Genomic DNA, 26023 nt, shown 5'->3' with positions numbered 1-26023 from the left:
TTATATACATGATTGAATTGATCTCATTATTTATTTATTGAATCCATCAGGAAGTTCACCCCCTCCTGCTATCGCCTACCTCTGATAATCTTCATTGGCCATGATGAGAAAACAAAGGAGAGATGGAGAGCTCCCTAACTCTTCCAATCCATATATGGAATGAGGGAGGAGCTCGAACGAGTATTTCATGCCACATATGTGTTTAGAGTGTTTGCCGCATATGTGTTTAGAGTGTTTTAAATCGATTGTCGAATAAAAGAGCTTCTTCCTTCACTTGAAATCACAAATTGAGAGTTAAAAGTTAATTAAGTAGCGTTGTGATTTTAAAATTTTCAGCATACTAACCTTATCATATATAAAATAATACTAATTCTCATTAAATAAACTAAAAGAAAAGAAAACGAAAATGAAGACTATAGTTTAAAAAACGTATGGATTAAAAAAAATAAAACATTTTAAGAGTCGAAGCACCAAATGAAATAAACATAAAATGTAGGGACTAAAATGAAATTAAAATGAAAGTTATTGGGGCGGCAGAAGAACTAGTTATTCTTCTACGCCGGAGGCAGTTGCTACGAGTTAAGTTAACCTGGTTAAATTCACATTAGAAGATAAAACCTTACTTCTTGATCGGCTCTTTGGAGTCAGAGAACTTCGCCGGTTGCAGAAGCTGGTCACCGGTCATTCACCAACACAGCACGCCCTAAACCCTTCAGGATGGACCTGGACGACCTAGACGAACCGAGCCAGGTACCATCACGAACCTCCAGATTCGCACCGAAGACCTCTAAATTCAAGCCGAAGCCGAAATCGGAAGTAGTTCCGAAGCCGGAGCCCCAACAGCCGCCGACGAAACCGGAACCTGAACCTCCCGCTTCGAAGCCGGAACCAGAACTTGTGGAGCCGGATGCTGCAACTGGGGAGAAAAAGGAAGAAGGAGAAGAAGTTGAAGTGAAACCAAAAGTTGAATCCTCGCTTCCTAATGGCGTTGATAAAATGGACGTTGAAACTAAGTCTGAAGCTGAAGAGGAGACAATGGTGGATGATCCGATGGAAGAAGATGTTTCTGAAGATATGGTGGTTCGCGAAATCGACGTTCTGTTCACTCCTTCAGCTGACATCAATTCGAAGGTTAGTATTCCTTGTATTTGTACTGTAATCTCTGTACCTTTCGTTTCGTTCTTTGCATTTTGTCCGTTTTGAAATTTGAACGTGATTTTCATCTGTTTTCAGTTGTATGTATTGCAATATCCGCTGAGACCATGCTGGAGGCCCTATGAATTTGAGGGGCGATGTGAGGAGGTGAGTATTTTCTTAATTTCATTTTTTTCTGGAAGAATGTGAACTATACTCTTCTAGCTTTAACAGGTGAGAGTTAAACCTAGCAGTGGAGAAGTGGAAGTTGATCTGAATGTTGATATTGAATCCAATAACTATGACAGTAAAGCTGAGGGCAGTTTGCAAATGAAGAAGCAGGTATCTTCTCTTATGGTTCTATTGGTCGAGAGTCTTTAAATTGCCGTTTAAGTTTACGTGGTATGGGCGGAACAGGAAAACAATCAGAATTTTGGTATTTGGGAATTTATTAGTTTACTGGTAGTTCATTTGTATGATTAACCTTGCAGATTGCATTGGATTTAACTTGAAAAACGCGTTGCATTCGTTACGATTTTTCCAAAGATAAAAAAGGTGCTAGTTTTATTAGAGACTGAATTCGTTAAAGCTTCTAGTTGTGTGCACCTAAATATCCTTCTTTTTTCCCGTCGCATTAGTCTTGAATTTTTTCTCGCTTGGTGAACTATATTTCATCTGGTAAAGAGTAATTTATTTCATGTACTTCAAGTGAGGATTGAGTTATTGGTGCTTTATTTTAGTGGATACCAACAACAGCTTGTTTTTGGTTCAGACTTTGACATCTTCGTGGCAACCACCTCTAGCAACTACCTATGCTGTTGGGCTGCTTATGGGTAATAAGGTTGCTTATATATTTCACATCTTCTGAACTTCACTCTTCACTATCTTTTTGACATTGAATCTACTGTAGTTGATTGACTCTTTGTTTGTTTGTTGTTCTAGTACTTGGTCTATTCTCATTGACACAGTTCAATTATCTCTTTATCTATTCCATTATCCATGACATCAGGAGAAATGTATCATTTGTTTTGTTTGTTTATGTTTTTGAGTTTACACTCTTACAGAGAAACACAATTTTTCATTGATATTTGAAAAGTTTCAAAGCGTTAACTCCATCTTGGTTGCAAACTAAAGCCCCCAAAACAAGAAAATTAATTACAAACACCATACTCCCCACGCTGAAGCCAAACCCTACAAAAATGCTTTCCTATAAGAATTAATATCAAAAGAGGAACAATTACAAAACACATCAAACATTGCATAACACACCAAGAAACCACATTTAGCTTAACAGTATCGCATCTATCCACCTAAGGACTAAGGAGCTTGTTTGCCTTCAAATAAATGTTGATTCCTTTCCAATTAAATACCCCTACAAAATTGACTTGGCTATATATATCCATGGAATTTTTGCGTTCTTCTAAAGCTCTGACTGCAACGAAGTTGGAAAATATTTTTTTCAACCTTCCAATCGAACACCCACAAACATCCAAAGACTTGCAGCAACCATTCCAAAATATTCCTACAATAGGAGCAATGAGAAAACAAATTCTGAAGATCCTCCCCCGCATTTAGGCACAACATGCAGCAGCTCGGATCTAAAGACCAAAATGGACATCTTATAATTTTATCTACCATATTTAGAATTTCCAAGAAGACCAACTAAGATAGATATTTACCTTTCTTGGACTCTTTGATTTTCATGAAGCGTAGGAAGGGAAGGTGCCTGCTACTAACTAGCTGTCTGACAAGTGATTTTATTGAGAATATTCCCGACTTACCCAATTTCTAGCTTCTCTTTAGCTTTAATGCTGCACTTCACATGTTAGGTAATTTACACTTCAATTGTAGATGGAGATTGCAAGGTGCCTAAAAGAAATGCTTTCATTTGGAGGAATTAATTTAAGCTCATTTAGATTCAACCACTGTTTAAATAACTATTAGGGACCTCAGGAAGATATTAACAGAATCTCATTTGTGCATTTGGAACGTAGAATGAGGTTAGTTAATTTTGTAATTTGAAGTCTTCTGTAGTTTATCATTGATACTTCAAGGTACCTAAGCTCTCAGATAAGCCCTTGTCTGACATTAATCTTTGTATCACCTGCCAGATTTGTGACAAATTTTGGAGAGAATATTTAGGATGACACCGTGGTAACCTAATTACTTCGTGGCTTCTTCCATTGTTGTTTTTTGATGAACATCTCTTCTTCTCTTTGAGTCAAATGTTGTGTTCAAGAATGAAAAGTTATGTTTGCATGTGACTTGGCTCTATTTATGTAAAAGTATACTTTTGGTAGAGTACACAAAATAAATTTGTATTTTGTATGGTTGAATTAAGAATATTGAATCTGTTAGGCCTCATATAGTGATGACCTACAGTAGGAAGGGGAAGGGTAAAAAGGGACATTAGGACCGTAACGGTCAGGAGAGAGAAGAATAATAATACCTAGCCATGTGGTTAAATAGGGAGGAGGATTGGTTAGGAGGGGTGTCTAGAATTCAGTGCATTGTGCATAGAAGGAGGATAGGAGAGATTCCCCACCCTCTCGAATAGGTGGGTTAGTGCTGTACTAGCCTACGGGCTTTCTTATTTTCAATCGCACAGTAGAATTCCAAAGTGAGGGATACCTCACAGCATCCTACACGATCTTATACTATTGCACCTGTAATTGATTGCATGGGAAACCTTGATTTTGTACTTTGTGAAGTTGGTTTTTTCTTCTTACTAGTTAGAATGAGAACGTAAGAAGATTTAAGTTCATATGTATTCCTCTGATTTATATCTTAAATGCCAAAATATTTGCCTGATTCTGGTATAAAGACCTGTTTGGTTCAATCTTTTTTAGAAAAATGAATAACTATTGCTAGTGTGTCTATGGGTTATATCGCAGTTACACCTGAATCCCATACATGCAGTTGTGCAACTTCGACCATCAATTGAACACCTTAATTCTGGTGGCCCGAAAAGGAAAAATATTGTTAGAGGTGATCCAGATGTTAAACCAGAAGAGTCTATAGATGTTAACTCTGCAGTTGCATCAAGGAAGCAGGTTATTTTCATTATATCTTTCTATTATATAATAAAACACTCCTGAAACATACTGAAAACCATTTTCGGAAGTCTGCTGGTTCTGATTATTTGGAGACTGTCAAGTGATCAAAATTATCATTAATTCACAATATATCTTTATTTGGCTTTAGACATTTTTTTTTGGGATAGGAAACAGAAACCAAAGTGCTATTAGGGGTGTCAGTTATGGTTATGGTTACAGAGGATATTGAAGCGTGTTAAAATTTGCTAAAACCGATGCTCAACATAGCTGAGAGAAAATAACAAGAAATGCATTCAGTCAAGGTCTATGCTAGCTCAATATTTGAAAGGAAGGTCCAAAGTATGGTTGATTTTTATTTTTTCCGGGGGGGGGGGGGGGGGGGGGGGGGATGACGAAGGAGATTGTAGGGTAGGAAGTAGGTAGAATTTGGGAGAGAGATAACCATATTGGAAGACTATTTATTTGTATAAGCAACTTTACATCTTTCCTTTCAATATTTTGTTTCTTATTTTTCTCTGCTACCTGGCGGATCCTATCATTATGTCTTGTTGGTTCACGTTTACATCTGGGATTGCTATTTTGTTCTGAGTTTTTGTACTTTTGTACCGTTTTATTGGAACAGAAAAAGCAAACTGGTTCTTCAACAGAGCTTAAAACTGGAGATGATGAGGTAATGTCATTGACCTTGCATAATGAACCGATACTACCAGACACCATGTGTTAGGTTAATAATTTTTATTTTTTAACTTTTTAATTGAACATACAGCTTCTTTTGTTTCCAAGGGGTCTTTCTTTGAAGTACTCAATTAGTAGAGATCGCTTTTGAGAAAAGTGTTTTCAAGTGAAAAGAATTCTTCTATTAGCACTTCTATTAGCATTTTTGGAAGAATGACAGATTAAGTTCTTCCACAAGAATCACTTTGAATGCTTTTAGGATTTTCAAAATCGCTTTTGACTATGTAACCAAATGCCATTAACATTTCAAAAAGTGCTTATTTATTGATTTTCCTTTTAATTTTTAATTATTGTTATTTATTCATTTATCTAATGATACGAAAAAGAGTACCAAACATGGGTTTAGCTTGCCTAAGCCTATTCCCACCCAACAAAACCTCCAAACAAATGGCCCCTTGGGGATTTCTTATAGGAAAAAGGGGGGTTACATCTTGGTCAGATGGGAGATTGTTTTGAAACTGATCTCAGTGGGAGGGCCAAGTATTGATAACTTGTTGCTCCATAATGAGGCCTTGCTCACTAAATGGATTTGGCGCTTTTCCATGGAAGATATTGCTCTATGGTGTAGGATCATTGTGAACAAGTATTTGTCTATCCCTTCGGGGTGAGTTTCCAACCGTAGGGTCAAAGGTGTAGAGATCTATTGCCCTGGGGTATCTGAATATCTCTAGATTTGTCAGGTTCATTGTCGAGACTCGAGGATGGGGCATCAACTGGGAGGATGGTTGGATGGGGATAGTCGCCTTTGCCATCTCTTTCCTAGTCTATACCATTTGTACTCGCTTATGTTTGTGTCCATTGCGACTATTCTTGTTTTCACTGCGGACTCTTTATTGTTCAATTTTGGTTTCATCAGTAAGTTGTCAGATTGTGAGTCTTCAGACATTTCTTTGCTTCTGTACTTGCTAGCCAATTTCTCTCCTCGGATCAGAGTTAGGGATATTTGTTTTTGTTCTCCTAGCCCATCAAGGATTTGTCTTGCAACTCCTACTTTTCTGTTATTTGTGGTTCCACCCTTCCCACAAGTTCTTTGTTCTCTTCACTGGAGAAGGTTCGAATTTCCAAGAAGGTCAATTGTTTGCCTGGGAAATCACCCATGGGATGTTTAACACCATAGAGTCTCATTCGAAGATCGTTTTCTATTGTGCTAGGGTCTTAGTGGTGCAAAGTGTGTAAGAAGGCCACAGAAAGTCTGGATCATATTATTTGAGATTGTCAGTTTACTTCAGCTATTTGAGATAGATTCTTGGGGACTTTCAGTATACAGTTGACTTGTAATCGGCTTATGATGGAGGAGGTGCTTTTCCAACTCCTTTTCATGATAAATGGGTGTTTCTGTGGCAAGCAGCTTTTCTCGCAAGTTTGTGAAATGTTTGGCTAAAGCAAAATAGGAGAGTTTTTAGTGATAAGGAAAGTTCTTGGGAGGAGGTTGGAGACTTGGCTAAGTTCAATGCCTCCCTTTAAGCTCCTATCACCAAGGACTTTAGTGTTTATGCTTTATCTCTCATTTTGTTGAATGGAAGCCCCTTTTTGTAATTTTTTTTTTGCTTTTCTTTCTTTTGTTTTGGGTGCTTTGATTCCTGCTGGCTTGAGCTTTTCTTTTTTTGTATTGCCCTTATGTATTCTTTCTTTTGTTCTAAGTTGTCTTTGAAAAAATTAGATCTATTTTTTTTCGGCATCCAGATTCTTATATGGCTTTCTAGGACTATTGGGGGATTGTAATAAGGACTTGTTGATAATGTTTATGGTGTTCCATAAGAAATTGATGCTAGATGCCTTGCCTCTACGAATAATACTTACATTTGCCTACCCAGTGAAAAAATTTGAACCCATAAGCTAGTTACAAGTGTGTATAAGATTATCTCTAAGGTTTTCAATTGATAATTATAGGAATGTTGTTTCTCTCAGTGTCTGTGTCTCGTCTGCAAATGGCTTTTCTGAAGGGTAGAGAAATCCTTGATGGAGTTCTAATTCCTGATGAGACTATTAAGGATTTTACATCAGAGGAGTAGTATAACTGAAACCTCAGCATGGGTATTGAGAGAAAGAGAGACGAGAGAGAGAAATTTAGAGATTGAGAGATAAGAGAGAGAGAGAGAGAGAGAGAGAGAGTGGGAGATTTTTGGGTAGCCCTTGTATTTTGTTCAAGAAAGTAGAGTTTCTCGCTAGAAAGAAAGTGCTATACTCTAATGGAACCATTCTTTTACAGTTTTCTAATGTTGTTTGGTTCACTCTTTCTCTAGTGTTGGATTCCACTCAAGTACTATGGCCTAGAGAGTGATCTGTCAACCAGATATCAGCGAAGCATGGTGGCACAAAAAAGTTCCCCTATACAATTTTCAATGAGCCCGTATGTATTTTTTGCTTCTTGATGCATATAATCTTCAATGAAAGTGAATTTCATCTATTTGTTAATAATATTTATTTTGAGTATTTGATTTGGTTGCCCTTTTTGTAGGGATGACTATATGAACTCCTTGTGTCCTGGTGCGTGCACAAGCAGCATTAAGCCCAGGGGTCCATCTAAAAGGTGTATGAATTTACATATTAGGCTGTTCAATTTTGTGTTACTGAGCATTTAAGTGGTCAGGAAACTGCTTGCTTGTAGAAGTAAACATGGAAAATTCAAGTATTTACTAATGTTTTAATCCTACATGTGGCCATATCAGGTATTTGCTTTCATTGTCTTTGGACGAACGGATTAAGAAATTGCTCAGCGAGGTTTGTAAGATGATTACTTATCAAAGTTTAATTCCTGATTGCCCTATCAAGATATTGGTGTCTTGTCTACTCTAACGTCTAACCTTTATGCATTATAAGTTGGCTACATATTCTGTCTGTTTGTGCGTTCATCAAACATTTTCAATTATCATGAGATCTTGCTTTAAAATTTTACTCTCTCAACTTAACCAAGGAATTTTTGTTGCATTTATGCTTATTTGATTTTTTTTGTTGGTGTACTACATTAGCCATTGGTAGATAAAAATTTCTTTTGAAATTGTTAGTGTCGTCATTATTTAACAATAGAAAATATTACTTTTATTGAGTGGCATGCACATGGTTTAGAAACACAATCACAAAATAGGATAGCGGTAAGCAAAAAATATTTGCCTTAGATGAGCTTGACCAATCAATCAATTTCCAATTGATGTCTAAAGCGTAAGGTTAAAATTTACACTCAGACATCTCAAAAGCATCACATGCGTAATATATAGAGCAATACCATAATTTGATTGGAATTGTGATATTAAGACCTAATTATTGTACCTTTATGGGAATATTTTTTGTGATGTCATTGGGGTGTTTGAATTTGTATTCAGAAAAAGATTTTCATTTTTGTTTGATGGGGACTAGTTCTGAAAATATTTTTAATTTTTCATAAGAAAGATTGCTTCTTATTGACAGAACTTTAACCTCTTTTTTCCCCTTGATTGAAATTTATTTTGGAATTGAAAGGGGGAAGTGGGAGGAGATGCCGATAGCTTCATAAGAAAGTGTATTATCTTTTTACCTTTTAGCTTTTATATACTTGCTGAGTCATTGTTGATGACCTATCCTGTGTTTGTATTTCGAATAATTTCTTTCTCCTTTTCAATAGGGACCTCCAGTTCAAAGATTCAGTGCACTTAAGCATTATGCCCCTGATTATGAAGCGGAAGAATTTATCGAAGCTCTTCAGCAGTATGCTCAGTTAGTGCAGGGTCTCTGGGTTGCAAAAAGTTCATTTCTACTTCCCCAAGATGGTGGCGGACGTTGTGCTAGAGATTTTGTTCTTTGTCTGTTTAGCAAGAATCCTCTTATCAGCTCATCACAGATAAATGTTCCAAAGTCTCTTCGGGACAAAGCGAAACATTTTCTGAATTTGTTCGCTGTCGAAAGACCTGCCTTTAAGGACTGGAAATTTAGGGAGAAAACAGATCGTTCATTTTTAAATAACTACCTGGATATTGTTCAGAAGCAAGAAAAGATATGGAGATCTGTAGAAGAAGGGATCACTAATTCCTTCCGGGGATCTGTCAAAAGTGGGTCCCATGCAAATGCTGCTACAGGAAAGCCTGACATAGTTCCTAAAACTGAAAAACAAGTCAGTTTTGACAAAGCTACGACAAAAAGTAGTAGTGCACCTCTCAACCGAAAAAGTACCATGTCAGATGAAACTCGAGAAGCTTTACCAAAAGCCCTTCAAAAGCTTTTTCAAAATCACAAGGTTTGCAGGTAGGGGCTGGCACTCTTTCTTGCTTGTGCTTATCCTTGTGAGATTTTTTTCTTGGTTGGAAAGGAATGCTAGTTTCAATACTACAGAGAGGAACTTTGATGAGATTTAGGATAGCATTGCTTTTAACCTCTCTTTTAAGTCTTCACGTTTTGTAATACTCCAACTCCAACAGTTATCAATCATGGGTCACTGTCATAATCTATTCTTCCCTTGTGCAAGATAAAGCTTCTTGTAGTAAGCTAATGTCGCTTGCCTTGTTATTGCAGCTTTCAGTTGATATGTCAAGGTTTACGTGATTTGGCTGTGTCCCAGTCTACTCTTCCAAAAGCTGATGCCAGAATGGCGGTGGCTGCTGCATATGGTGTTGATGCTCCTCCGGATGAATTAAAAAAAATCATAGGCCAAGTTGCAACTGAGATTCATGGTCTCTATGTCATGACGTCATCTCCAGAGCATCCAGAATATGATCCATTAAGGTTGCTGGTGAATTTTATTCATGGTCAAAGTGTCTTGTACGAAACATCTTCGTTTGTGTTATTTTCCCATCCTTGGAGCTCTAAGAAAGGGTGTCGGAAGATTAAAAAAAAGTACTAGTAATTTGAGCTGGGGGCACATTGGTTGGTTGGCGTAGTTTTGGGCTCCAACCACTGGCAAATAATATAAAAAATTAAAATAAAATTTTTTTAAAAATTTAATGTACCGCCTTGAAATCCACTGGTTTTCTCAAAGCAGTTTTGCAGTTTGCGACCTTTTTGTTTTTTGAAATAAGTTTACGGTTGGTCGTAAAGCACTTTATAGACCAGATGGCCAACCAACTCCTCGATTTTCAATTTTGGTAACCGATGCCGACCAAACTATTCATCAGACCGACTGACCGACATGTTGTCGGGTGAACTTTTTCTAGAATTTTTTTCTTCACCCCTAATTTGAGCTGATGGAAAAACACTAGAAATGGGCATCTTGGTTTTTACTTTTTCTTAAGTGGTGTGCTGCACCATGCAGGAAAGTTATAATTCAACTTTTGCGTGGACGTGGACCTAAAGCAGTGCTCAAAAAAGCTGATGTGTTGGAAGCTTCCAAGCGTGAACTTGGGAGGGCTATCAATAGCAATGAATATACCAAGGTTAGCCACCATATTATTAAATTCACTCATTTGACTTTCTTTTCGCAAGAAGGAAAATTTTGAATAGATTTTAATCCTTATGCTACTGTAACATTGTGCGAGGATCTTTATTGTTCAGTGATTACGATGCTATCCTGTAACTAATCTCAGGACCAGTTTAACTCGTATGTTACTGTGGGTTGCAGATTTAAATGTTTTTCCTTAGAACTAAATTCTATTGATGACGTGGCATCCTCAAATAATAACGTTTGACAGAAATTTCACATTTGCTATACAAACTAGCAGAAGAAGATATTCAATCTACTGATTTATCAGTTTTGCTATACAAACTTCTCTCATTGTTTGACTTTTTCCCAAAAGAACTGAAATCTGAAAATTCTTCACCTAGTTATAATGCCAAAGTATCGAGTTGGCTCATTTGTATTTATATCGGTCAGGCCTCTTGATTCTTACTCCAATTATCATTATTAAAGCAGTATCATAGAGAATCTTTTCTTTCGTCGTTCTGGCAAGGGGTTGAAGAAGGGCTTGGTCATTTATCTAGTAAGTACTAGTACTATGTTCTCCAAGCTTGCTTGACTAATTATATAGCGGGGTTTTTGGGGGGCATAGAATTCAGGGATGTCTCTGACTAACTGGAAGGAAAAAGAAAAGTAACCCCGCCATGGTGAACCATTCCTTGTATGGGGATGAGATAACTTTTTACTTAAGCTAGTGCGAGCACCCAACAATATCTTTAATTCTGGCAGACATCTGGTGAATCATTGAATTTGTTTTTCCTCTCAACAAGAGCGAAGGGGACTGTACCAGATTTTGAGAGGTCTTACTAGCTTGATGTATCCTGGATTTCTGCTTTTAGAACATTGAAATCCTTGATGATTCATCTTTTCCTTCTCTGTAAACTCGATGAAGCCCTCTCATCTGGTGTCTCTGGAAGTTTTCTAGAGATCTAGTCACAACCTTTATTTTTTTTTTTTTCAATTCATTAGATCTGCCCGCCCTGCATGTAGTTTTTCAGTTGTTGCACAGGATAGCAATTACAATTGGATCTCCTGCCTACCATATACCGGGGATAACTTTTGTCTCCACTGATAGCACCGTCAATCAGTGTTTTGATTTTATGCACTTACTGATAGACGATATTCTATCACGGGATTGGCTGATACAGTCATTATTTCCATAAATGTTTTCGACCACCTTCACCTGGTGTTACGGTATCCGGTTCTGGTTTTAACTACAATTGCTTTTTGAGCAGGTTATGAATGAAATTTGCGTGTCCCACGGTTCGTCTTGGGTCTTGAAGAGTGGCGATGGAAATTCAAGATGACTAGGTTCTTCTTGGGACATTCCAAGCACAATTAAAGAGGTTCAAAGCAAAGAAAGCAACCAGATAATTCTCACTCTGCTGTACAAGTTTCTATACTATACTCTACTAGAAAGCATATAAAATCATGGAAGAAGCATTTCTTCGTCTCAAAAGAAAAAAGACTCTTATTTATTTGCTTATTTTTTGCTCTGATTGAAGAAATATGCATTTTGCAGATAAAATTTGAATGCCATTATCCAGTGGTCTACATCATTTGAGCCACATCCAAATTTTGACTCCATGTATTTTCTCCAACATTTTTTTCAAAATATTTCACTGAGTATAAGGGAGGGAGGGGGAGTTTGTTGAGGATTAAGCTATCCACCTCAGTATTAGAAATATGATATGTGGACTAAAACAAATGAAAATGGACAATACAAAAAATAATTTAGATTTGATAAATGCTGGTACATATATTCTATCTTTATGGTTATTTCTAGTTCACTATAACCCTCAATTTATTATTTACCAAATTGATTGTTGTAGTTGTAATCATATTTTATAAGATGCATTAGGCCATTTGAGCTAATAAGATTTTAAATACAGCAACTTCTAGAAAGAGTTAGCAGGTGATGAAACTGATGCTAATTTACTGTCTTTTTCATCAGGTACCATATTCCAGCGCAGCTTAACTAGTGGAAAATGCTTTGGCAAACTGAATGCTTTTCAATGTCATTGCAACACAAAAATTTTGAATTGTACAGAAAAGGTAAATTCTAGACCAATTATAGCAGGCATTCTGACCTTTCCTTTATGCATCAGTAAGATACAGCCAGTAACCGCTAATGTAATGCGAACTTTAACAAGAAGCAGTGCATAATATAATGATATTAGGTGAACCTTGAATGTTTGCTAATACAAGGGAAAAAAAAAACTTGGGGCTGTTTTGTTTTGGTGTGTTTTATAAACAATATTTTGAGATGCTATCTTTTAGGTTGAATAACTACTTCCAAACATTTGTTCATCTGGTTTTTAAACTGTGGACAATGATCAGTTTGTAGTCCTTGTTTTTACATCCATTCTACTTCAGCGATCATTGATTCAATCCCTGGATTACGTATCACTTTGCGTGATGTTTGGGGCATGTCCTTCCAAGGATGTGCTTAACCAAGGTGAAAACGTGTTTGAAGATGTAAAAAATATAAAAACTATTTAACCACTATGGGTCGACATAACAGTATGCCATATCTAAGGTGGGACAAGACAGTTTCTCTCATGTTGTTGAGGCAGTAAGATCACTTCATAATAGGCAACCCCCTCCCTATGATGTAACATCTATCAACTTTGCTATATATATATATATATATATATATATATATATAATTGTTAAAAATACTACATATCTTTCATTTTTTATTCTCTTTTTATATTAATTAATAGAATAATACATATGGATTAATTTTTCATAAATTAATACAATGGAAACATTACTTAAATTTAAATTTAAGTTTTAAAGTTTCATAAATTAATTCATGTGGGGAAAAATTCAAATGTTTAACTATATATAGTGTTTGTACATGTATTGATGATATATAATGATTAATTATAAGAGAACTTTAGATAATTTAAGGTTTGTTCGGTTGGCCATTCAGATTCTGTTTATTGTTTTTAAATTTAAGATGTTTGACAAATTTGCTTCTAAATTTCTGAAAAACAATATTTTTATGTTTCAATGTTTTGAATTTGAAGTTTTGAAATGCATAATTATATTTGAGAAAAAGATAAAATTTTTGATAAATCTATTATTTCATGCTATAAACTTATTTTATTTTTTTTTTAAATTAAAACATGTAAAATATAATATACTATAAAATTATATAATATGGTAAAATAATAATTATACAAAATTTATAAAAAAAATGTTAGTAAATTAATTAATATTATTTTATATTGTACTAAATATTTAATTGGTAACTACACTAGTTTACAAATATATTACTAAACACACCTTTAGTTAAACTAATAAACAAAAAACTACATATTAACAAATAATTTCATAATGGTATTTAGTTACCAAAATATGCTTAGTGTTGTAATAACGATTTAAATCTTGTAGTTTAAAGTTTGTAACAATTTAATTATAGTAGCTTTTTAATGTTTTTTTTAAAACATTAATGATTAAGTTATTACTAATTTTAAACTAGAAGAATTAATTTTTTTTTTAGTTCATAGGAGCTCATTCAAATGCTAGATTATTATGTATTAGAAAAAATGTTAGAGGATTACTTTGAAATCAAATCTTTTTTTAACCAATGTTTAGACGTAAGTTATTTATGCAAAAATTGAGAGAGAGAGAGAGATTAAACATTTGGATTAAAATATGCCAGAAATCATCTTTGTTTTTTCAATTATTTTTTAGGGGGGAAATTTATAAATTATTCTGAAAAAAAAAAATTCTAAATCCCAACTTTTCTCGTTGGAAACATCTAAAACCATGCTCTGCTGCTGGGCTGAGACTTCCACACACAGACTTTAAACCCTAGAAATGTCGTTCTCTATCTCCGCCCGCCACATCCGTCGCCTATCTACGTCAGCCGCCGCCGCTGCCGCCGAATCCTCCTCTACCGCCACAGTACCGGCGACTTCTTCCATATCCATTTCAAAAGCTAAATCCAAACTCAGAACCGAGTATGATCCCGATAAAGCTTTGGACATTTACTCTTCTGTTTCCAATCACTACACCTCCCCTGTCTCTTCTCGCTACGCTCAGGAACTCACCATTCGGCGCCTTGCTAAGGCCCGTCGATTCGACGATGTCGAATCCCTAATCGAGTCCCATAAAAATGACCCCAAGATCACTCAGGAGCCCTTTTTGTCCACCTTGATTCGATCTTATGGTCGAGCCGGCATGTTCGAGCACGCTATGAGGACGTATAATCAGATGGAGGATTTAGGAACTCCTCGATCGGCGATTTCCTTCAATGCTCTGTTATCCGCCTGTAACCATTCGAAGCTATTCGACAAGGTTCCTCAATTGTTCGATGAAATTCCCAAGAGATTCAAAATTTCTCCTGATAAGATCTCGTACGGGATCCTGGTTAAATCCCATTGCGAAGCGGGTTCCCCTCAGAAGGCCATACAGATTGTAAGAGAGATGGAGAAGAATGGCGTGGAGATAACTGCAGTGACATTCACAACCATATTGGATTCTCTATACAGGAAGGGCGAGAGCGAGGAGGCCGAGAAAATCTGGAACATGATGATCTCAAAAGGGTGCGAGATTGATGTGGGGGCCTATAACGTTAGACTGATGCATGAACATGGCGGCAAACCAGAACAGGTACAATCTCTGATCGAGGAAATGGCTAATTCAGGTTTGAAACCCGATACCATTAGTTATAATTACTTGATGACTTGTTACTGCAAAAATGGGATGATTGATGAGGCAAGGAAGGTCTATGAGGACATGGAGGGAAATGGGTGTAATAAGAATGCTGCAACTTTTAGAACATTGATATATTATCTCTGTAGAAATGGGGAGTTTGAGAAAGGGTATAGGGTTTTCAAGGAGAGTGTGAAGATGCATAAGATTCCTGATTTTAACACGATGAAAATTTTGGTGGAGGGGTTAGTGGAGAAGAAGAAGATGAAAGAAGCAAAGGGATTAATCAGGACAGTGAGGAAGAAGTTCCCTCCTAATTCTTTGAATGCTTGGATAAGAGTTGAGGAGAGTCTTGGTTTGGCTTCTGTTGCTGATGATGAAGCTAAAGCATGAGTGTTAATTGGATTTTGTTGATTTTGAGTTGAAGGGTTTCTTCTCTGTGTCTGTATTGGCTGATTCTTTTTGTGCCTAAATTGAATTGGTTTTGTTCTGGAAGTTGCAGATTGCTGCAAACAATTGGTGTTATGCCTTTGGCACTGGAGGAAGCCTAATTGAGAGAGCAGTCATATGGGAATCTGGAGTTGTAAAAGCTCCAATCTCTTTTTATGACAGATTCAGAGCCGATTCCAATTTATTGCTTAATTTACAAAACTGCATTACAATGGGCTGGTTTGTGGATGGTTAGATTTTGGAGAGGGATGAGTTGGAACTTGGAAGTTAGGAGAACAAAAAAAAAATGAAAAAAAATGAAAAAATGATCGACGGAAGGAACAATATTTTATCCTAACCTCCAAATTGACACTTCTATTTTACAACTCATCATCCAATTCTCTACCACGGCACATTTCAATTTTCTCTTTAATGGAAATGTATTTTTTTAAAACAAATTGAAAGGTTGATGGTAGAATTGAAATTTTTGTATTATTTATTATAGTTTGTAAATTTATAATAATTTTTTTTAGTACAACATGTGGGGTGGGGATTTCGAACTCGTGATCTCTAGGTAAGAGATAAATGTCAATAACCACTGAATTATGTTTGTTTGTCTTTAGAGTTGGATTTTAGAAGTATGAATTTATATGGTACACAATTAGTAAACTTGGTAACTAGGAAAGAGACTTCATGCAACATTCAAACGACAGGCATGACAACAATTTGCCTACAAGTTCAATTCTCTAGTTTGCAGCAGAGTAATAAAATGACAATATCTTCATTGATAGTTTATTCAATTTTATATTGACATCTCCATAAGAATAGAGATTTTGATATTTCTTGCAATGTGGCCATCATCATGAGGTGAGATACTGTTGAAATTGAGGGTTCTTTCTCGCTCTGTATAGAAATACTATTCTCATTAAAAAGGAGAAAATCTCAAGTTTGTGTGCAAACGTTTTAATGTGCAAGAGTATTACAATTTTTTTAAAAAGGCCTCAGAGAACAAAATTGAATATAAGAGAAATAACACATAAATTGCCAGAGTAGCATGGCATTTTCTCAAGCTTTCTTTTTTCTGCTCATGGAGGGTGTAATGCCGCCCGTGGTGGTAATGTTGCCGGAGTGCAGCGGCAGCAGCCCGCGTGGGGTGGCTAAAAGTCCCAAACGCAAGAAAGGGAGATATATGTGTATCAGATGCTCGCTTTGACCCTATCAATTCAGCTGTTATAGCACTCTGAAAACAAAAAACTAAATGAGAAACCGAAACATTAAAGACATGTTTGGTATTCAATTCAGATTCACTGAATTGAAAACTGTTATCGGATCATGTGATTTAAACAGTAGAAATTTTGAAAACAAATTTTTATGCATTTTAATTTTGAAATTTTAAAATGTAGAATTACATGAACTTTAATAAATATATTATATCATGTTATTAACTCTTCATTTTTGTTAAACTATAAAATGTAAAATATAATAATATGATGGGTTAATGAATCAATTAAAATACAATTAATATTATTTTAGATATAATTAAATGTTTAGTTTGTGTTTTTCATGCTTAGTTACCAACCAAAACAAAACAAAACGCATCCAAAAACTTATTTTTGTTTTAGAAATTTACCTTGAACCCGCAATTAAACTCAAAGATCTATTAGATCAACTTCGATCTTCAAAGGCCTAGAGTCAGAACACAGTGCCAAGACGACATGAGCAGAAGAGTAAGAATAGAATACCATAGCAGAGAAGAGGGAGACGCCATAGATCAAACAAGTGGTGTGCATACACAGCTTCGGCTTCGCAGCGGAGATGGCGTAGAGAATGTACTGCTTCTTCAGATCAATCACAAAATCGGGGAATACGGCTCGCGGGACCAATATCTGGGCACCAATGAGAGGCGGCGCCAAGGCGTGTACGAGGAAGGACACAAATAAAACTGAGTTCCATGGTTCGTGATTTTGAGATGTTGACTTCTACTCGTATTGCTATATTATTTATTTGGGCGTTGCTAAGAAATAATCAATTTTGTCTCACCATTATCATTATTATTTTTAAATAATGGATTGTCAGTTTTTGAAAGATGACCAAGACTTATGTCTCTCTCGTGTCTAAACTAGGTGATTTTTTGGTCCTTACTGTTTAAGAAACCAAAAATTTTTCAAGCCTTTTGAGGCTAATGGTCACAGAAAAATGTTAAATTAAAAAGTACATAAATAAATAATTGATCTTTGCTTTTATTTCGAAAATACTTCTATCTTTTTAAAATTTTCAATACTATAGTTGACCTTTAACATAGAGAAAATGTGAAAGAAGTCATCATTTTTAGGATAAATTTGAGACATTAATTATCACGTCAATTTAGATTTTAAATTTTAGATTAGAACATGATAAAGTATTTGGCATCTGAGTAAACAGTAAGAATAATTTATCCTAAGAAAGAATTGGATCAAGATGCCAACGTTGAAGTCAAAAATTCAATCTTGAAATCTAAAACTGGACTAGGAAACAGGAAAATACGAGTCAACTTGGAAACAGAAAAAAAGGGTGGACATTATACCCCAGTCAATTTTGAAACTAAAAAAAGATGGGTGCTACTACTCTAACATAGTGTCTGAACCAGCTTACGCTCGACAACGCTCGACTAATCAGACGACGTTTCTACTCATAATGACAAATCAAAATTCTGAGCGAGAGAGAGCTCCGCTCATTACCAATCGGAGGCTGGAGGTGCACCGGCTTCAACTGGAGGTGCTGGTGGTCGTGCTACTGCAGCATCCCATCCGTCTGCTGCTCCTAAAGCCACTGAAAAAGGCAAAAAAAAAAAAAAAAAAAAAAAAACCAGTAAGTACTACAAAGATCTTAACCTTTGTTCCGTTGGCCTAAAACAGACAAACAATATAACTGGTTGCATCTAACAACTTCCTGAACAATCATGTCTGAAATACAAAAATTATGCAATGGCAGACTACAAGGTCATTGGAAGTAAGAGGTACTACTTTTTTTTTTTTTATAACAGGGAGTCAGGAGTTTGCTCCCTTATATTCAAAGGCATCCGTGCCCACCCCAAGATCCGGAGCCGAGAGACATCAAGGATTTTTGGTATTAAACTCATTGGACAATTCGAACTTCAGACCTCTAAGCCAGTATGACTAAGAGACTCCAAGTCCTTGTAAACTGGACTGCCCCTCCGGAGGAGTTTGGGGTGGAAAAACACACCAATAGGCACATAAACATTCAAATAAATCATAAAAGAAAAGGCTTGGATTCAACCTGGCTCTTGGGCCCATTCAACATTAGAAGCTGGAGCAGCAGCAGCAGCTGGAACCACATCAGAGGCACCCCATTGAGCATCAGGAGCCCATTGATCTACAGCAAGCGGAGCAGCACCAAAATCTGCAATACCATAATCAGGGGGTGCAACAGCCTCTTCTTCTTCCTCCTTAGCCTCCTCAGGCTCCCGATAGAAAAACAAATCAACCTACACAACACACACGTGCATTCATTCATTCAGTCCAAGCCTTTGATTTTAAGTTCAAACAATCAACTGTTCATTTCAAATTTCAGGTTTCTCAAGTTCAGATATTAAATAAAATTCTGAAGTTACCATCACATCCCATTTGTGCCCAGCACGGATTGTTCCACGCATCTGCAAAACCATCCTCGCCAAAAGCCAGAATAGACATCCTATGCTATGTTTCCCTTTGTTATTAGCGGGAATCCCAATATCAACATACCGCATTGGCGAATCAGTGTCGCAAAAAGCAATTGTAGGAATGTTTCCAAGAGCACCTTCCTTGATGGGCTGCAAAAAGCAAGAAACCAACCAAGCAACATAAATAGCAGCAATAAGTGAAGTCAGCTATAACTAAAACTAAGAGAACATACAAGACTAAATCTATAACTGGCAACAGAATACTGCCCTCTTGAAGATAAACTTATAACCCTGCAGACTATTATCGACTTTTAAAAATGTTTAACCACCTGATGGTCAGTTCTAGGATCAGTAAGTATCAAAAGACGTGGCTCATTGAATGAGGTCTGAAGCTGGTTGGTGAACGTTCCAGGGGTGTGCCTCCCAGCTATAGCATGAGCACCAGTGTATTGTGCAAACTTCAAAACAGCTCTCTGACCATAAGGCCTGGCAGACTGAACAATAATGTCCTGAGGATTCTCAATTGCCACAATAACTCTGGCAGCCATCTGAAGTTTATCCCATGTTTTACCAAGGTTAATAATGTATATTCCTACATACAGAGAATTAAAAAGAATCATTCATGATTATTGATGAAGTTATGATCACATTCTGGTCTAGAGAGAATCATAGCACTTAACGTTTCAGTCCAAGCGAAACCACCGCCAATAACAGAGAGAAAAAGGAATAACGAATTTGAACTAATCAATCTATAGGAAGTCCTGTACTAATTCGAACGACTGTGAATGAAGTATATCCGCAACATACCATCGTTCCGGCGCTTGAAAACGTATCGTTCCATTTGGAAATTGCAATTTTTGGTTCCTAGATGAACCTCGGCGGCTAACATCATCTGAATGTCAGCCTCCTTCTGCGAGAGTTGACGCTGCGCTGTTCCAGTCGCCATTGTCGAATCTCTGTGAATCAAGATTTGCTAGAATATCAATACTTATACTGAACTATCATAAAAGAGACGAACAAAAATCTGGAAGGAAAAAAAAATAACAAAAACTGAAGGGGAAAACACGGGGGAAAATAAAGCAAACTCACCGGAGAGATGGCCGACAGAGTGCAAATTACCGCCGCCGGCGAGATAGAGCAGAAACAGTGAGATCGGGCGGGCGGCTTCAGATGAATGAAGATGCCAAGTAGTAGGTTAGGTTTTATTGAAACTTTTGAGGTAATTTCAAGAACGCCACTAGCCTAAAGGGTTTCTTTTTTATATAATTAAGTATAATTTCTGGATAAATGATACTATTGAAATAATTAAATTTTATTTAAATAATCAACCATATTATTTCATTGGTTCGATTCGGTTTAATTTGGTTTAATCCAAAGTATGTTGGACCATCGACAAATCACTTATTATTATTCGGTTTGGTAAGAACGAATTAGCTAAAAAAATTAATTGAAGAATTCGATTTGATTCGACTGGTTGGTTTAGTTCATTTGTTTTACCCTTCTAGATTAAGATCCTTTCGAGGAAAAAAAATCATGATTTAAGATATCTTTATTCGTTGTCAGCAAGAGTTTTTTATTGGTTCATTTTTTTTTTATCTTAAACTTGTTTAAGTCAGATTCTTCTTGTTGGAGGAGGAGGTTCTTATAAGTTAGTCAAGTGCTGACGTAAGTAGTAATTCTTACTGTTGCTAAAGTTTACTTTACCCCTAAACTCGAATTTTTTGGAAATCCTACGGAACACTCAATTAAGGGGTGGAAGACTTCAAAATCATCAGTTGAGGATTAAAAAGGCAAGATCAGCATAATTTAATGAACAATTATTTTTAAAAAATTATAAAGATTCAAATAAATATTTTAAAATTTTAGTTATAAAAATAAAATATTATAAAATCTCAATAATGGAAATAAAATAAATTTTAGAGACAAAGCAACCACCCAATTGCAACAAACGTAAAGAAGGTTTCATGATGCAATGTGGGGATCCAAGGAAACAAAATCATCATTTTTTCATGCAATTTGTCTTTCAACTTTTGACCTTTTTCTTTTATTTTATTTTTTTCATTTTGTCCTTTTCAAAATGGTTTTTTTTTCACCAAATTGGTGTGCTTTACACTCGAATGTCTCTCTATTCATATTTAACCAAAAAAAAAATGTTATTCTCAAATAAATTATATCCCTACAACTTACACTAAGTCATTCAATAGGAATATTTGGCCACATGCCATACCATCTTTATATACTTGTTAGGTAGTATTTACAATATAAATCTTAAATAACACCATATTCGTCTATGGTACAACATTGCTAGATGCACATTAGATTTAAAATACTTTAACTTTGAATATTTACAATGTACTGAAGGGAATGCAATTCGTTTAGACAAGAATAAATTTATATATGTTTATGCATTTAAGTGATTATGTCAAAATTCTAAACCTTCGTGACTCAACAAAAAGAAAATTATACCGCACAAATTTCTTTTAGAGAAGAAGGATAGTACTTCTGAGTTTTACTCTTGAAAATATTAAAATTTACCGACATGATCAACAGCAAGGTTAAAATATCTACTCATTTCTTTAAGATCGAAGAATCCGAACCACTAATTAAGAAGACCTTGAGAGCTGATGAGAAGGTTCTGATTTTACGTGGAAAAAAAGAGGGTGCGAATGCGAGTGCGACATGTAGAATTTGGCTTTTGTAGTTTTGTCAGAAGCTTGAACGACTCGTCGATCTTCTACAGAACAGCGACTGCCAAATCTCAGAGAAAGCTTCGACGATGATCCCATGGTGTTCCCTGTCGTTCAGCGACAGCAGGCAGTGAAGAAGCTGCTCCAAATCCTTCTCATCGAACATCTCCTTCTCCATTATCATCTCCATCATCGATCTCTTGAAATCTTCGAACGGATCTTCCGATTTCTTCACCACCGCGAAGCTTTCTCTAACCTTCCCCTCCACCGTGCACGGAATCAGCCTCTGGAACACCGACAGCCTCGCCGGTGACTCAATTTCCGGCGATGGCGATGGCGACGGCGATTCCTTCGTCTTCGTCTTCCTCTGCTGCTTCCCGCCACGACGTCGTTTCTTCCTCTGTTTCTTCTTGTTGGCCTTGATTTTGTACGGATTCTCGCGTATGGTTTCCAATTGAGTGTTGAATTCCGAGGATGAGTCGTCGTCGGTGGTGGAGATGGTTTTGGATGAAGAAATTAGGGTTTCGGTTTCTTCTAATTCGTCCAGTTCGTCGAACGATTCACTGCTGAATAGTCCGCTCTCCGCCGACGAGGTGCTGAATCGGAGTCTTAGCGGCGTTGATTTCTTCTTCTTGCGCCGTCGATGCTTCGGCGGAGCCGAAACGTCGTCGTGCCGTCCAGGGAGGGGCGTGGCTGGCACGTGCGGAGGGAGTCTCGGGGATGATTTGGTAATTTGGTCTTCGTCGGAGTTGGTGGACGTTGATCTGCAGCCGCACGCGGCGGTTCTGAAGGCGGAGGACACGTGGCGCCTGAGGGAGGAGTGGTGGGGTTTTGACGGCGGTGGGTCAGTGGGGACGACGGAAATGTCGTTGGAGCGGCAGCATTGGAATTGGAAGGAAGGGATTCTGAATTTGAACTGGTTTCCCATTATCTCCTACTCTTTCGCTCCCCACTTTGTCCTCTTTTGTGTTGTTCATCAGCTGAATATATATATATATATATATATATATATGAAAAATATTCTATTAAAATTATGTTATTTTGGTAAAATTGCAATTTTTTTCAAGTACAGTACGTTGGAGCGAGGATTTGAACCCACAACCTTTCGATTAAACATAAGTATCTTACTCCGACAAATTATCTTATTTTATGCTGCATATAAACTTTTTAATTTAAGATTAAATTATAAACTTTGTTGAGTTGAGTTTAGTTCCAATTTGGTCTTTATGATCTCAAGAGTCCATTGTAGTTTGATTTCATTAAACTTCACAATTTGTGTCTAAACTATCTTTTACTTACTCAACAACTCATATATTTTATCGTAAATATTGACTCATTGTCACGTAAATAATATCTGTTGTGTATTTAATATGGTAATAAATAAGATCGGAAGGATTAATTTTACTTAATCATATACAATTGGATTTAGCTAACCTGAACATAGCTCAACTAGTCAAAACATATATTTCGACCAAAAGATATCAGGTTCGAATCTCCACCTCACATATTGTTGTACTTATAGAAAATATGGATTAATTTAAATCTATAAAGACGTGCTCAAACAATTAAGACCAATTTTATAATTTAACTGAGCTACCCTTGTTTGTTAGTTTCTATTTTATCTCCAACCTTTTTAAAAGTTGATCTCCCAAATTTTCAATTTATTTAAACAAAACTCCTCCCCTATAAATTGTCTAATTCAAAATGTAAGGGGATTAAAAGATTGAGGTGAAATTGAAAATTTCAAAACATAAAGGGACAAGTTTGAAACTAACTAAATGTCAATTTTTCAATGGTGGTAAATGTCAATGATAACAGTACCCCTAATATGATATTATTCGTTTTGGACATAACCCTCACGACTTTATTTTTTATTTTACCCAAAATGCTTCATACGAGTGGAGATAATTGTCCCCTATCTTATATACCTATGATCACCTCATTTCCTAGTCAATGTGAGACTTTGTTACTTTGTTTGCACTCACCATACAAACTCAGTCAATAAGAACAAAATTTGGTCTTTGCTAATAAGAAATCAAGTATTTTCCAAATAGTAATTAGGTGCTAACGGGTTAGTTGTATCTTCCTACTCATCACAATTAAGAAATGGATAGTTTTTTTTTTTTAAATATATCTCTCTTATGTTATTTATACATTCATCTCTCTTAGTGGTCAAATTTTGTACGGTGGTTAGTAGATCAAAACCTAAAATATAAATGACAAAATTGAAACCAAGTTCGGTTGGGGCAAAAAAGTTTGAAAAACACAATGTTAAAGAACCATAATCTAAGAAAACTAATTGTAAACAAACAATTAGCAAAGAAAAAAGAAAAGTTTGCTACTCACTAGTAGCTTTGTAGGTGGTGCTTTTTACTAGCAAATAGGCAATTTTTTCCAATTCTAATATTGTATCAGAGGTGCATGAAAAGACATTTATTTTCAAAAAAGTCAATCCAAAGAAGCTCTTCTCATAATCTAAAGTGGGGATCCAATGAAACAAAATCATCATTTTTGCTTGCAATTTGTGTCGTCTTTTCACTTTTTGACCATTCTTTTTTTCCATATCTTCTCTTTTGTCCCTTTTTCTACGAGTCCTTCACGGTTTCACCAAATCTTTTGCCTTGTTTACACTCAAATGTCTCTCCTCCATCGTATGAAGCATCAACATCATATATTATATTTACAGCACTTGTTTATATCCCATGTATATTCGTATGAAGCATCTACATCATATATTTTGGAAGGAGCATTTGCATGGAAAAATAACGTAGTCCCGCGCCCGTTGGAACTCAGGAATATCCATGTTCGATGTTATAAGGTCTTATATGTGAAATTACGTAATATCATTTAGAAGTACAAGAGGTCTATTGTCCTAATAGACTTTCCTACTAACTCGTCTCCTACTATCCACCATTAAATTTTTTACATGTGTTTATTTCTTGAATAAAGTTTAAAAAAAAAAGTCATCTTCTTGCTCTCTCGTCCCTCTGCTACTGGTTAAAAACTTAATGGTGGACAGCATAAAATTCTTACTATCCACCCAACAAAAAATAATGTCCGGTGTTTGTATACCAAATATACTTTGATATTGTTTGTAAAGCAAAATCACGATCGAGAGATAATTTAAACTTGACCTTAATATAGCTCAACTTATTAAGATATACTGTAATTGCACGTTATTAATAATAACACATATGAAAGTTGGAGGCGTTTGAATTGTAATGCTTAAAGAAAATAACTTAAAAGTTATGTTCGATAATTATTTCTATCTTATATTTTCGATTTTTGAAAATTAAGTTGGTAAATATTATTTTTTCCTCTGTATTTCTTTGTTTTAATATCTATTTGCTAAACCAAATTTTGAAAAGAAAAAAATTTTAAAACTTGTTTTTAATTTCAAAATATAGCTAGGAATTCAAATGGGTAAAGAAAGTAAAAACATATTAATTAAAGAAATTATGAATAAACATAATTTCAAGTACTACAAATTAAAAACGAAATAATTATCAAACAGCGTCTTAAATTTTATCTTTGGAATATAAATATGAAATATATTGTACTAAATGGTTTTTTACCCTTCAACTTTTTCTTAATTCAACATCTTATCACATGGAGATTCGAATATTTAATGTTTCCAATATAAAAATTAACGTGGGATAAAAGAGTAAAAAGTGAAATGGGCTTGACTGAAACATTTATCTTTTTCTAATGAAATTAATAAATTGCTTCAATCCTAATTTTAACTTTTTACTATTTACTCACACCGTTAATTGTGAGGTAAAAAACTTGGAAAAGTGAGTACGGAGGTTTTGGTTTGATCCTCAAAGAAGAACATATAATCGCATCCACAGGTTTGTTGTCTGCTCCGCTCTTAGGCGACTTTCAAGGTCTCCGGATTTTCCTACTTCCTTTATTATATTTTCCACAACCAAAGAAATAGAATTTCGGTGTTTTAATTTTTTTTTCCTTTCTAATATTTTTATTTGGAATAAAGTTTATTCTTCCAACTTTTAAATTTATATTATATGTTTAATTTTAAAAATTTTCAACTTTATGTCTAATAAATTTTTTAATTTCAAATTTTGTATATGATATGTGATTGACTTATTAGAGATTTTTTTTTAATTTACAGATTTATTAAACACAAATTTGAAAGTTTATAATTCTATTGGACAGGAAATTGAATTTTATGCTTAATAAATCCGGTATTTTAAAAAAAATGTTGAATGGCCGATAGATTTATTAAGTACAAAATTAAAAGTTTGAGATCTATTACATACTTTTAAAATTTATGGAC

At 35.6% G+C, this 26023-nt stretch overlaps 4 protein-coding genes across 13 annotated transcripts; 2 read left to right on the top strand and 2 right to left on the bottom strand.

The window, feature by feature from the left end:
- The first annotated feature begins 561 nt into the window (after positions 1–561).
- On the top strand, positions 562–12517 carry LOC111008259 (SIN-like family protein). Of its 6 annotated transcripts, none has more exons than XR_002601088.2 (15): positions 562–1131; positions 1234–1302; positions 1369–1476; positions 1907–1967; positions 4054–4187; positions 4813–4860; positions 7169–7275; positions 7384–7455; positions 7595–7646; positions 8524–9140; positions 9408–9617; positions 10144–10264; positions 11520–11671; positions 11807–11872; positions 12239–12517. XR_002601088.2 is itself a non-coding variant. In XM_022280898.2 (14 exons), exons 1-13 carry the CDS (start codon positions 718–720, stop codon positions 11589–11591), a joined length of 2118 nt encoding a protein of 705 aa, XP_022136590.1. In that variant the 5' UTR covers positions 563–717; the 3' UTR covers positions 11592–11630; positions 12239–12517. The 6 variants fall into 6 exon arrangements, 1 of the variants encoding a protein (XP_022136590.1); XR_002601086.2 differs by having other exon boundaries at positions 563–1131; positions 1907–1975; positions 4029–4187; positions 11520–11630; XR_002601085.2 differs by having other exon boundaries at positions 563–1131; positions 1907–1975; positions 4029–4187.
- Positions 12518–13807: 1290 nt separating this feature from the next.
- LOC111008507 (Tetratricopeptide repeat (TPR)-like superfamily protein) lies at positions 13808–15919 on the top strand. Of its 5 annotated transcripts, none has more exons than XM_088117148.1 (2): positions 13808–14944; positions 15449–15919. In XM_088117148.1, exons 1-2 carry the CDS (start codon positions 14116–14118, stop codon positions 15505–15507), a joined length of 888 nt encoding a protein of 295 aa, XP_087973274.1. In that variant the 5' UTR covers positions 13808–14115; the 3' UTR covers positions 15508–15919. The 5 variants fall into 5 exon arrangements, with proteins under 5 accessions (XP_087973274.1, XP_087973276.1, XP_087973267.1 ...); XM_088117150.1 differs by having other exon boundaries at positions 13810–14944; positions 15455–15919; XM_088117141.1 differs by having other exon boundaries at positions 13811–14910.
- A 1928-nt stretch (positions 15920–17847) lies between these two features.
- Positions 17848–20286, bottom strand: LOC111008481 (small ribosomal subunit protein uS2). Its single transcript, XM_022281211.2, has 6 exons — positions 20129–20286; positions 19847–19995; positions 19369–19631; positions 18992–19189; positions 18658–18865; positions 17848–18189 (listed from the first exon to the last, which is right to left on the bottom strand). The coding sequence occupies exons 2-6, from the start codon at positions 19983–19985 to the stop codon at positions 18095–18097; spliced, it is 903 nt and encodes a 300-aa protein (XP_022136903.1). The 5' UTR covers positions 19986–19995; positions 20129–20286; the 3' UTR covers positions 17848–18094.
- A 1227-nt stretch (positions 20287–21513) lies between these two features.
- LOC111008379 (uncharacterized) lies at positions 21514–22725 on the bottom strand. Its single transcript, XM_022281057.2, has one exon. It carries the CDS (start codon positions 22652–22654, stop codon positions 21746–21748), a length of 909 nt encoding a protein of 302 aa, XP_022136749.1. The 5' UTR covers positions 22655–22725; the 3' UTR covers positions 21514–21745.
- Between the last annotated feature and the right edge of the window lie 3298 nt (positions 22726–26023).

Source organism: Momordica charantia (assembly GCF_013281855.1).
Source record: "Momordica charantia cultivar OHB3-1 chromosome 10 unlocalized genomic scaffold, Mcharantia_2.0 BLBB01000010.1, whole genome shotgun sequence".
NCBI lineage: Eukaryota > Viridiplantae > Streptophyta > Magnoliopsida > Cucurbitales > Cucurbitaceae > Momordica > Momordica charantia.
The sequence above is the reverse complement of the archived record's forward strand: the minus strand, read 5'-3'. Positions and strand labels throughout refer to the sequence as shown.

Coding starts and splice junctions, on each gene's coding strand:
- LOC111008481 (XM_022281211.2), bottom strand. CDS start 19,985: ATGGCGACTGGAACAGCGCAGCGTCAACTCTCGCAGAAGGAGGCTGAC. Junction 18,866..18,991: donor GGCACAAATGGGATGTGATG/GTAACTTCAGAA, acceptor TGTGTTGTGTAG/GTTGATTTGTTTTTCTATCG. Junction 18,190..18,657: donor TGAATGGGCCCAAGAGCCAG/GTTGAATCCAAG, acceptor TGCCTTTTTCAG/TGGCTTTAGGAGCAGCAGAC.
- LOC111008259 (XM_022280898.2), top strand. CDS start 718: ATGGACCTGGACGACCTAGACGAACCGAGCCAGGTACCATCACGAACC. Junction 1,477..1,906: donor GTTTGCAAATGAAGAAGCAG/GTATCTTCTCTT, acceptor TTTTTGGTTCAG/ACTTTGACATCTTCGTGGCA. Junction 9,141..9,407: donor CAAAATCACAAGGTTTGCAG/GTAGGGGCTGGC, acceptor TTGTTATTGCAG/CTTTCAGTTGATATGTCAAG.
- LOC111008379 (XM_022281057.2), bottom strand. CDS start 22,654: ATGGGAAACCAGTTCAAATTCAGAATCCCTTCCTTCCAATTCCAATGC.
- LOC111008507 (XM_022281243.2), top strand. CDS start 14,116: ATGTCGTTCTCTATCTCCGCCCGCCACATCCGTCGCCTATCTACGTCA.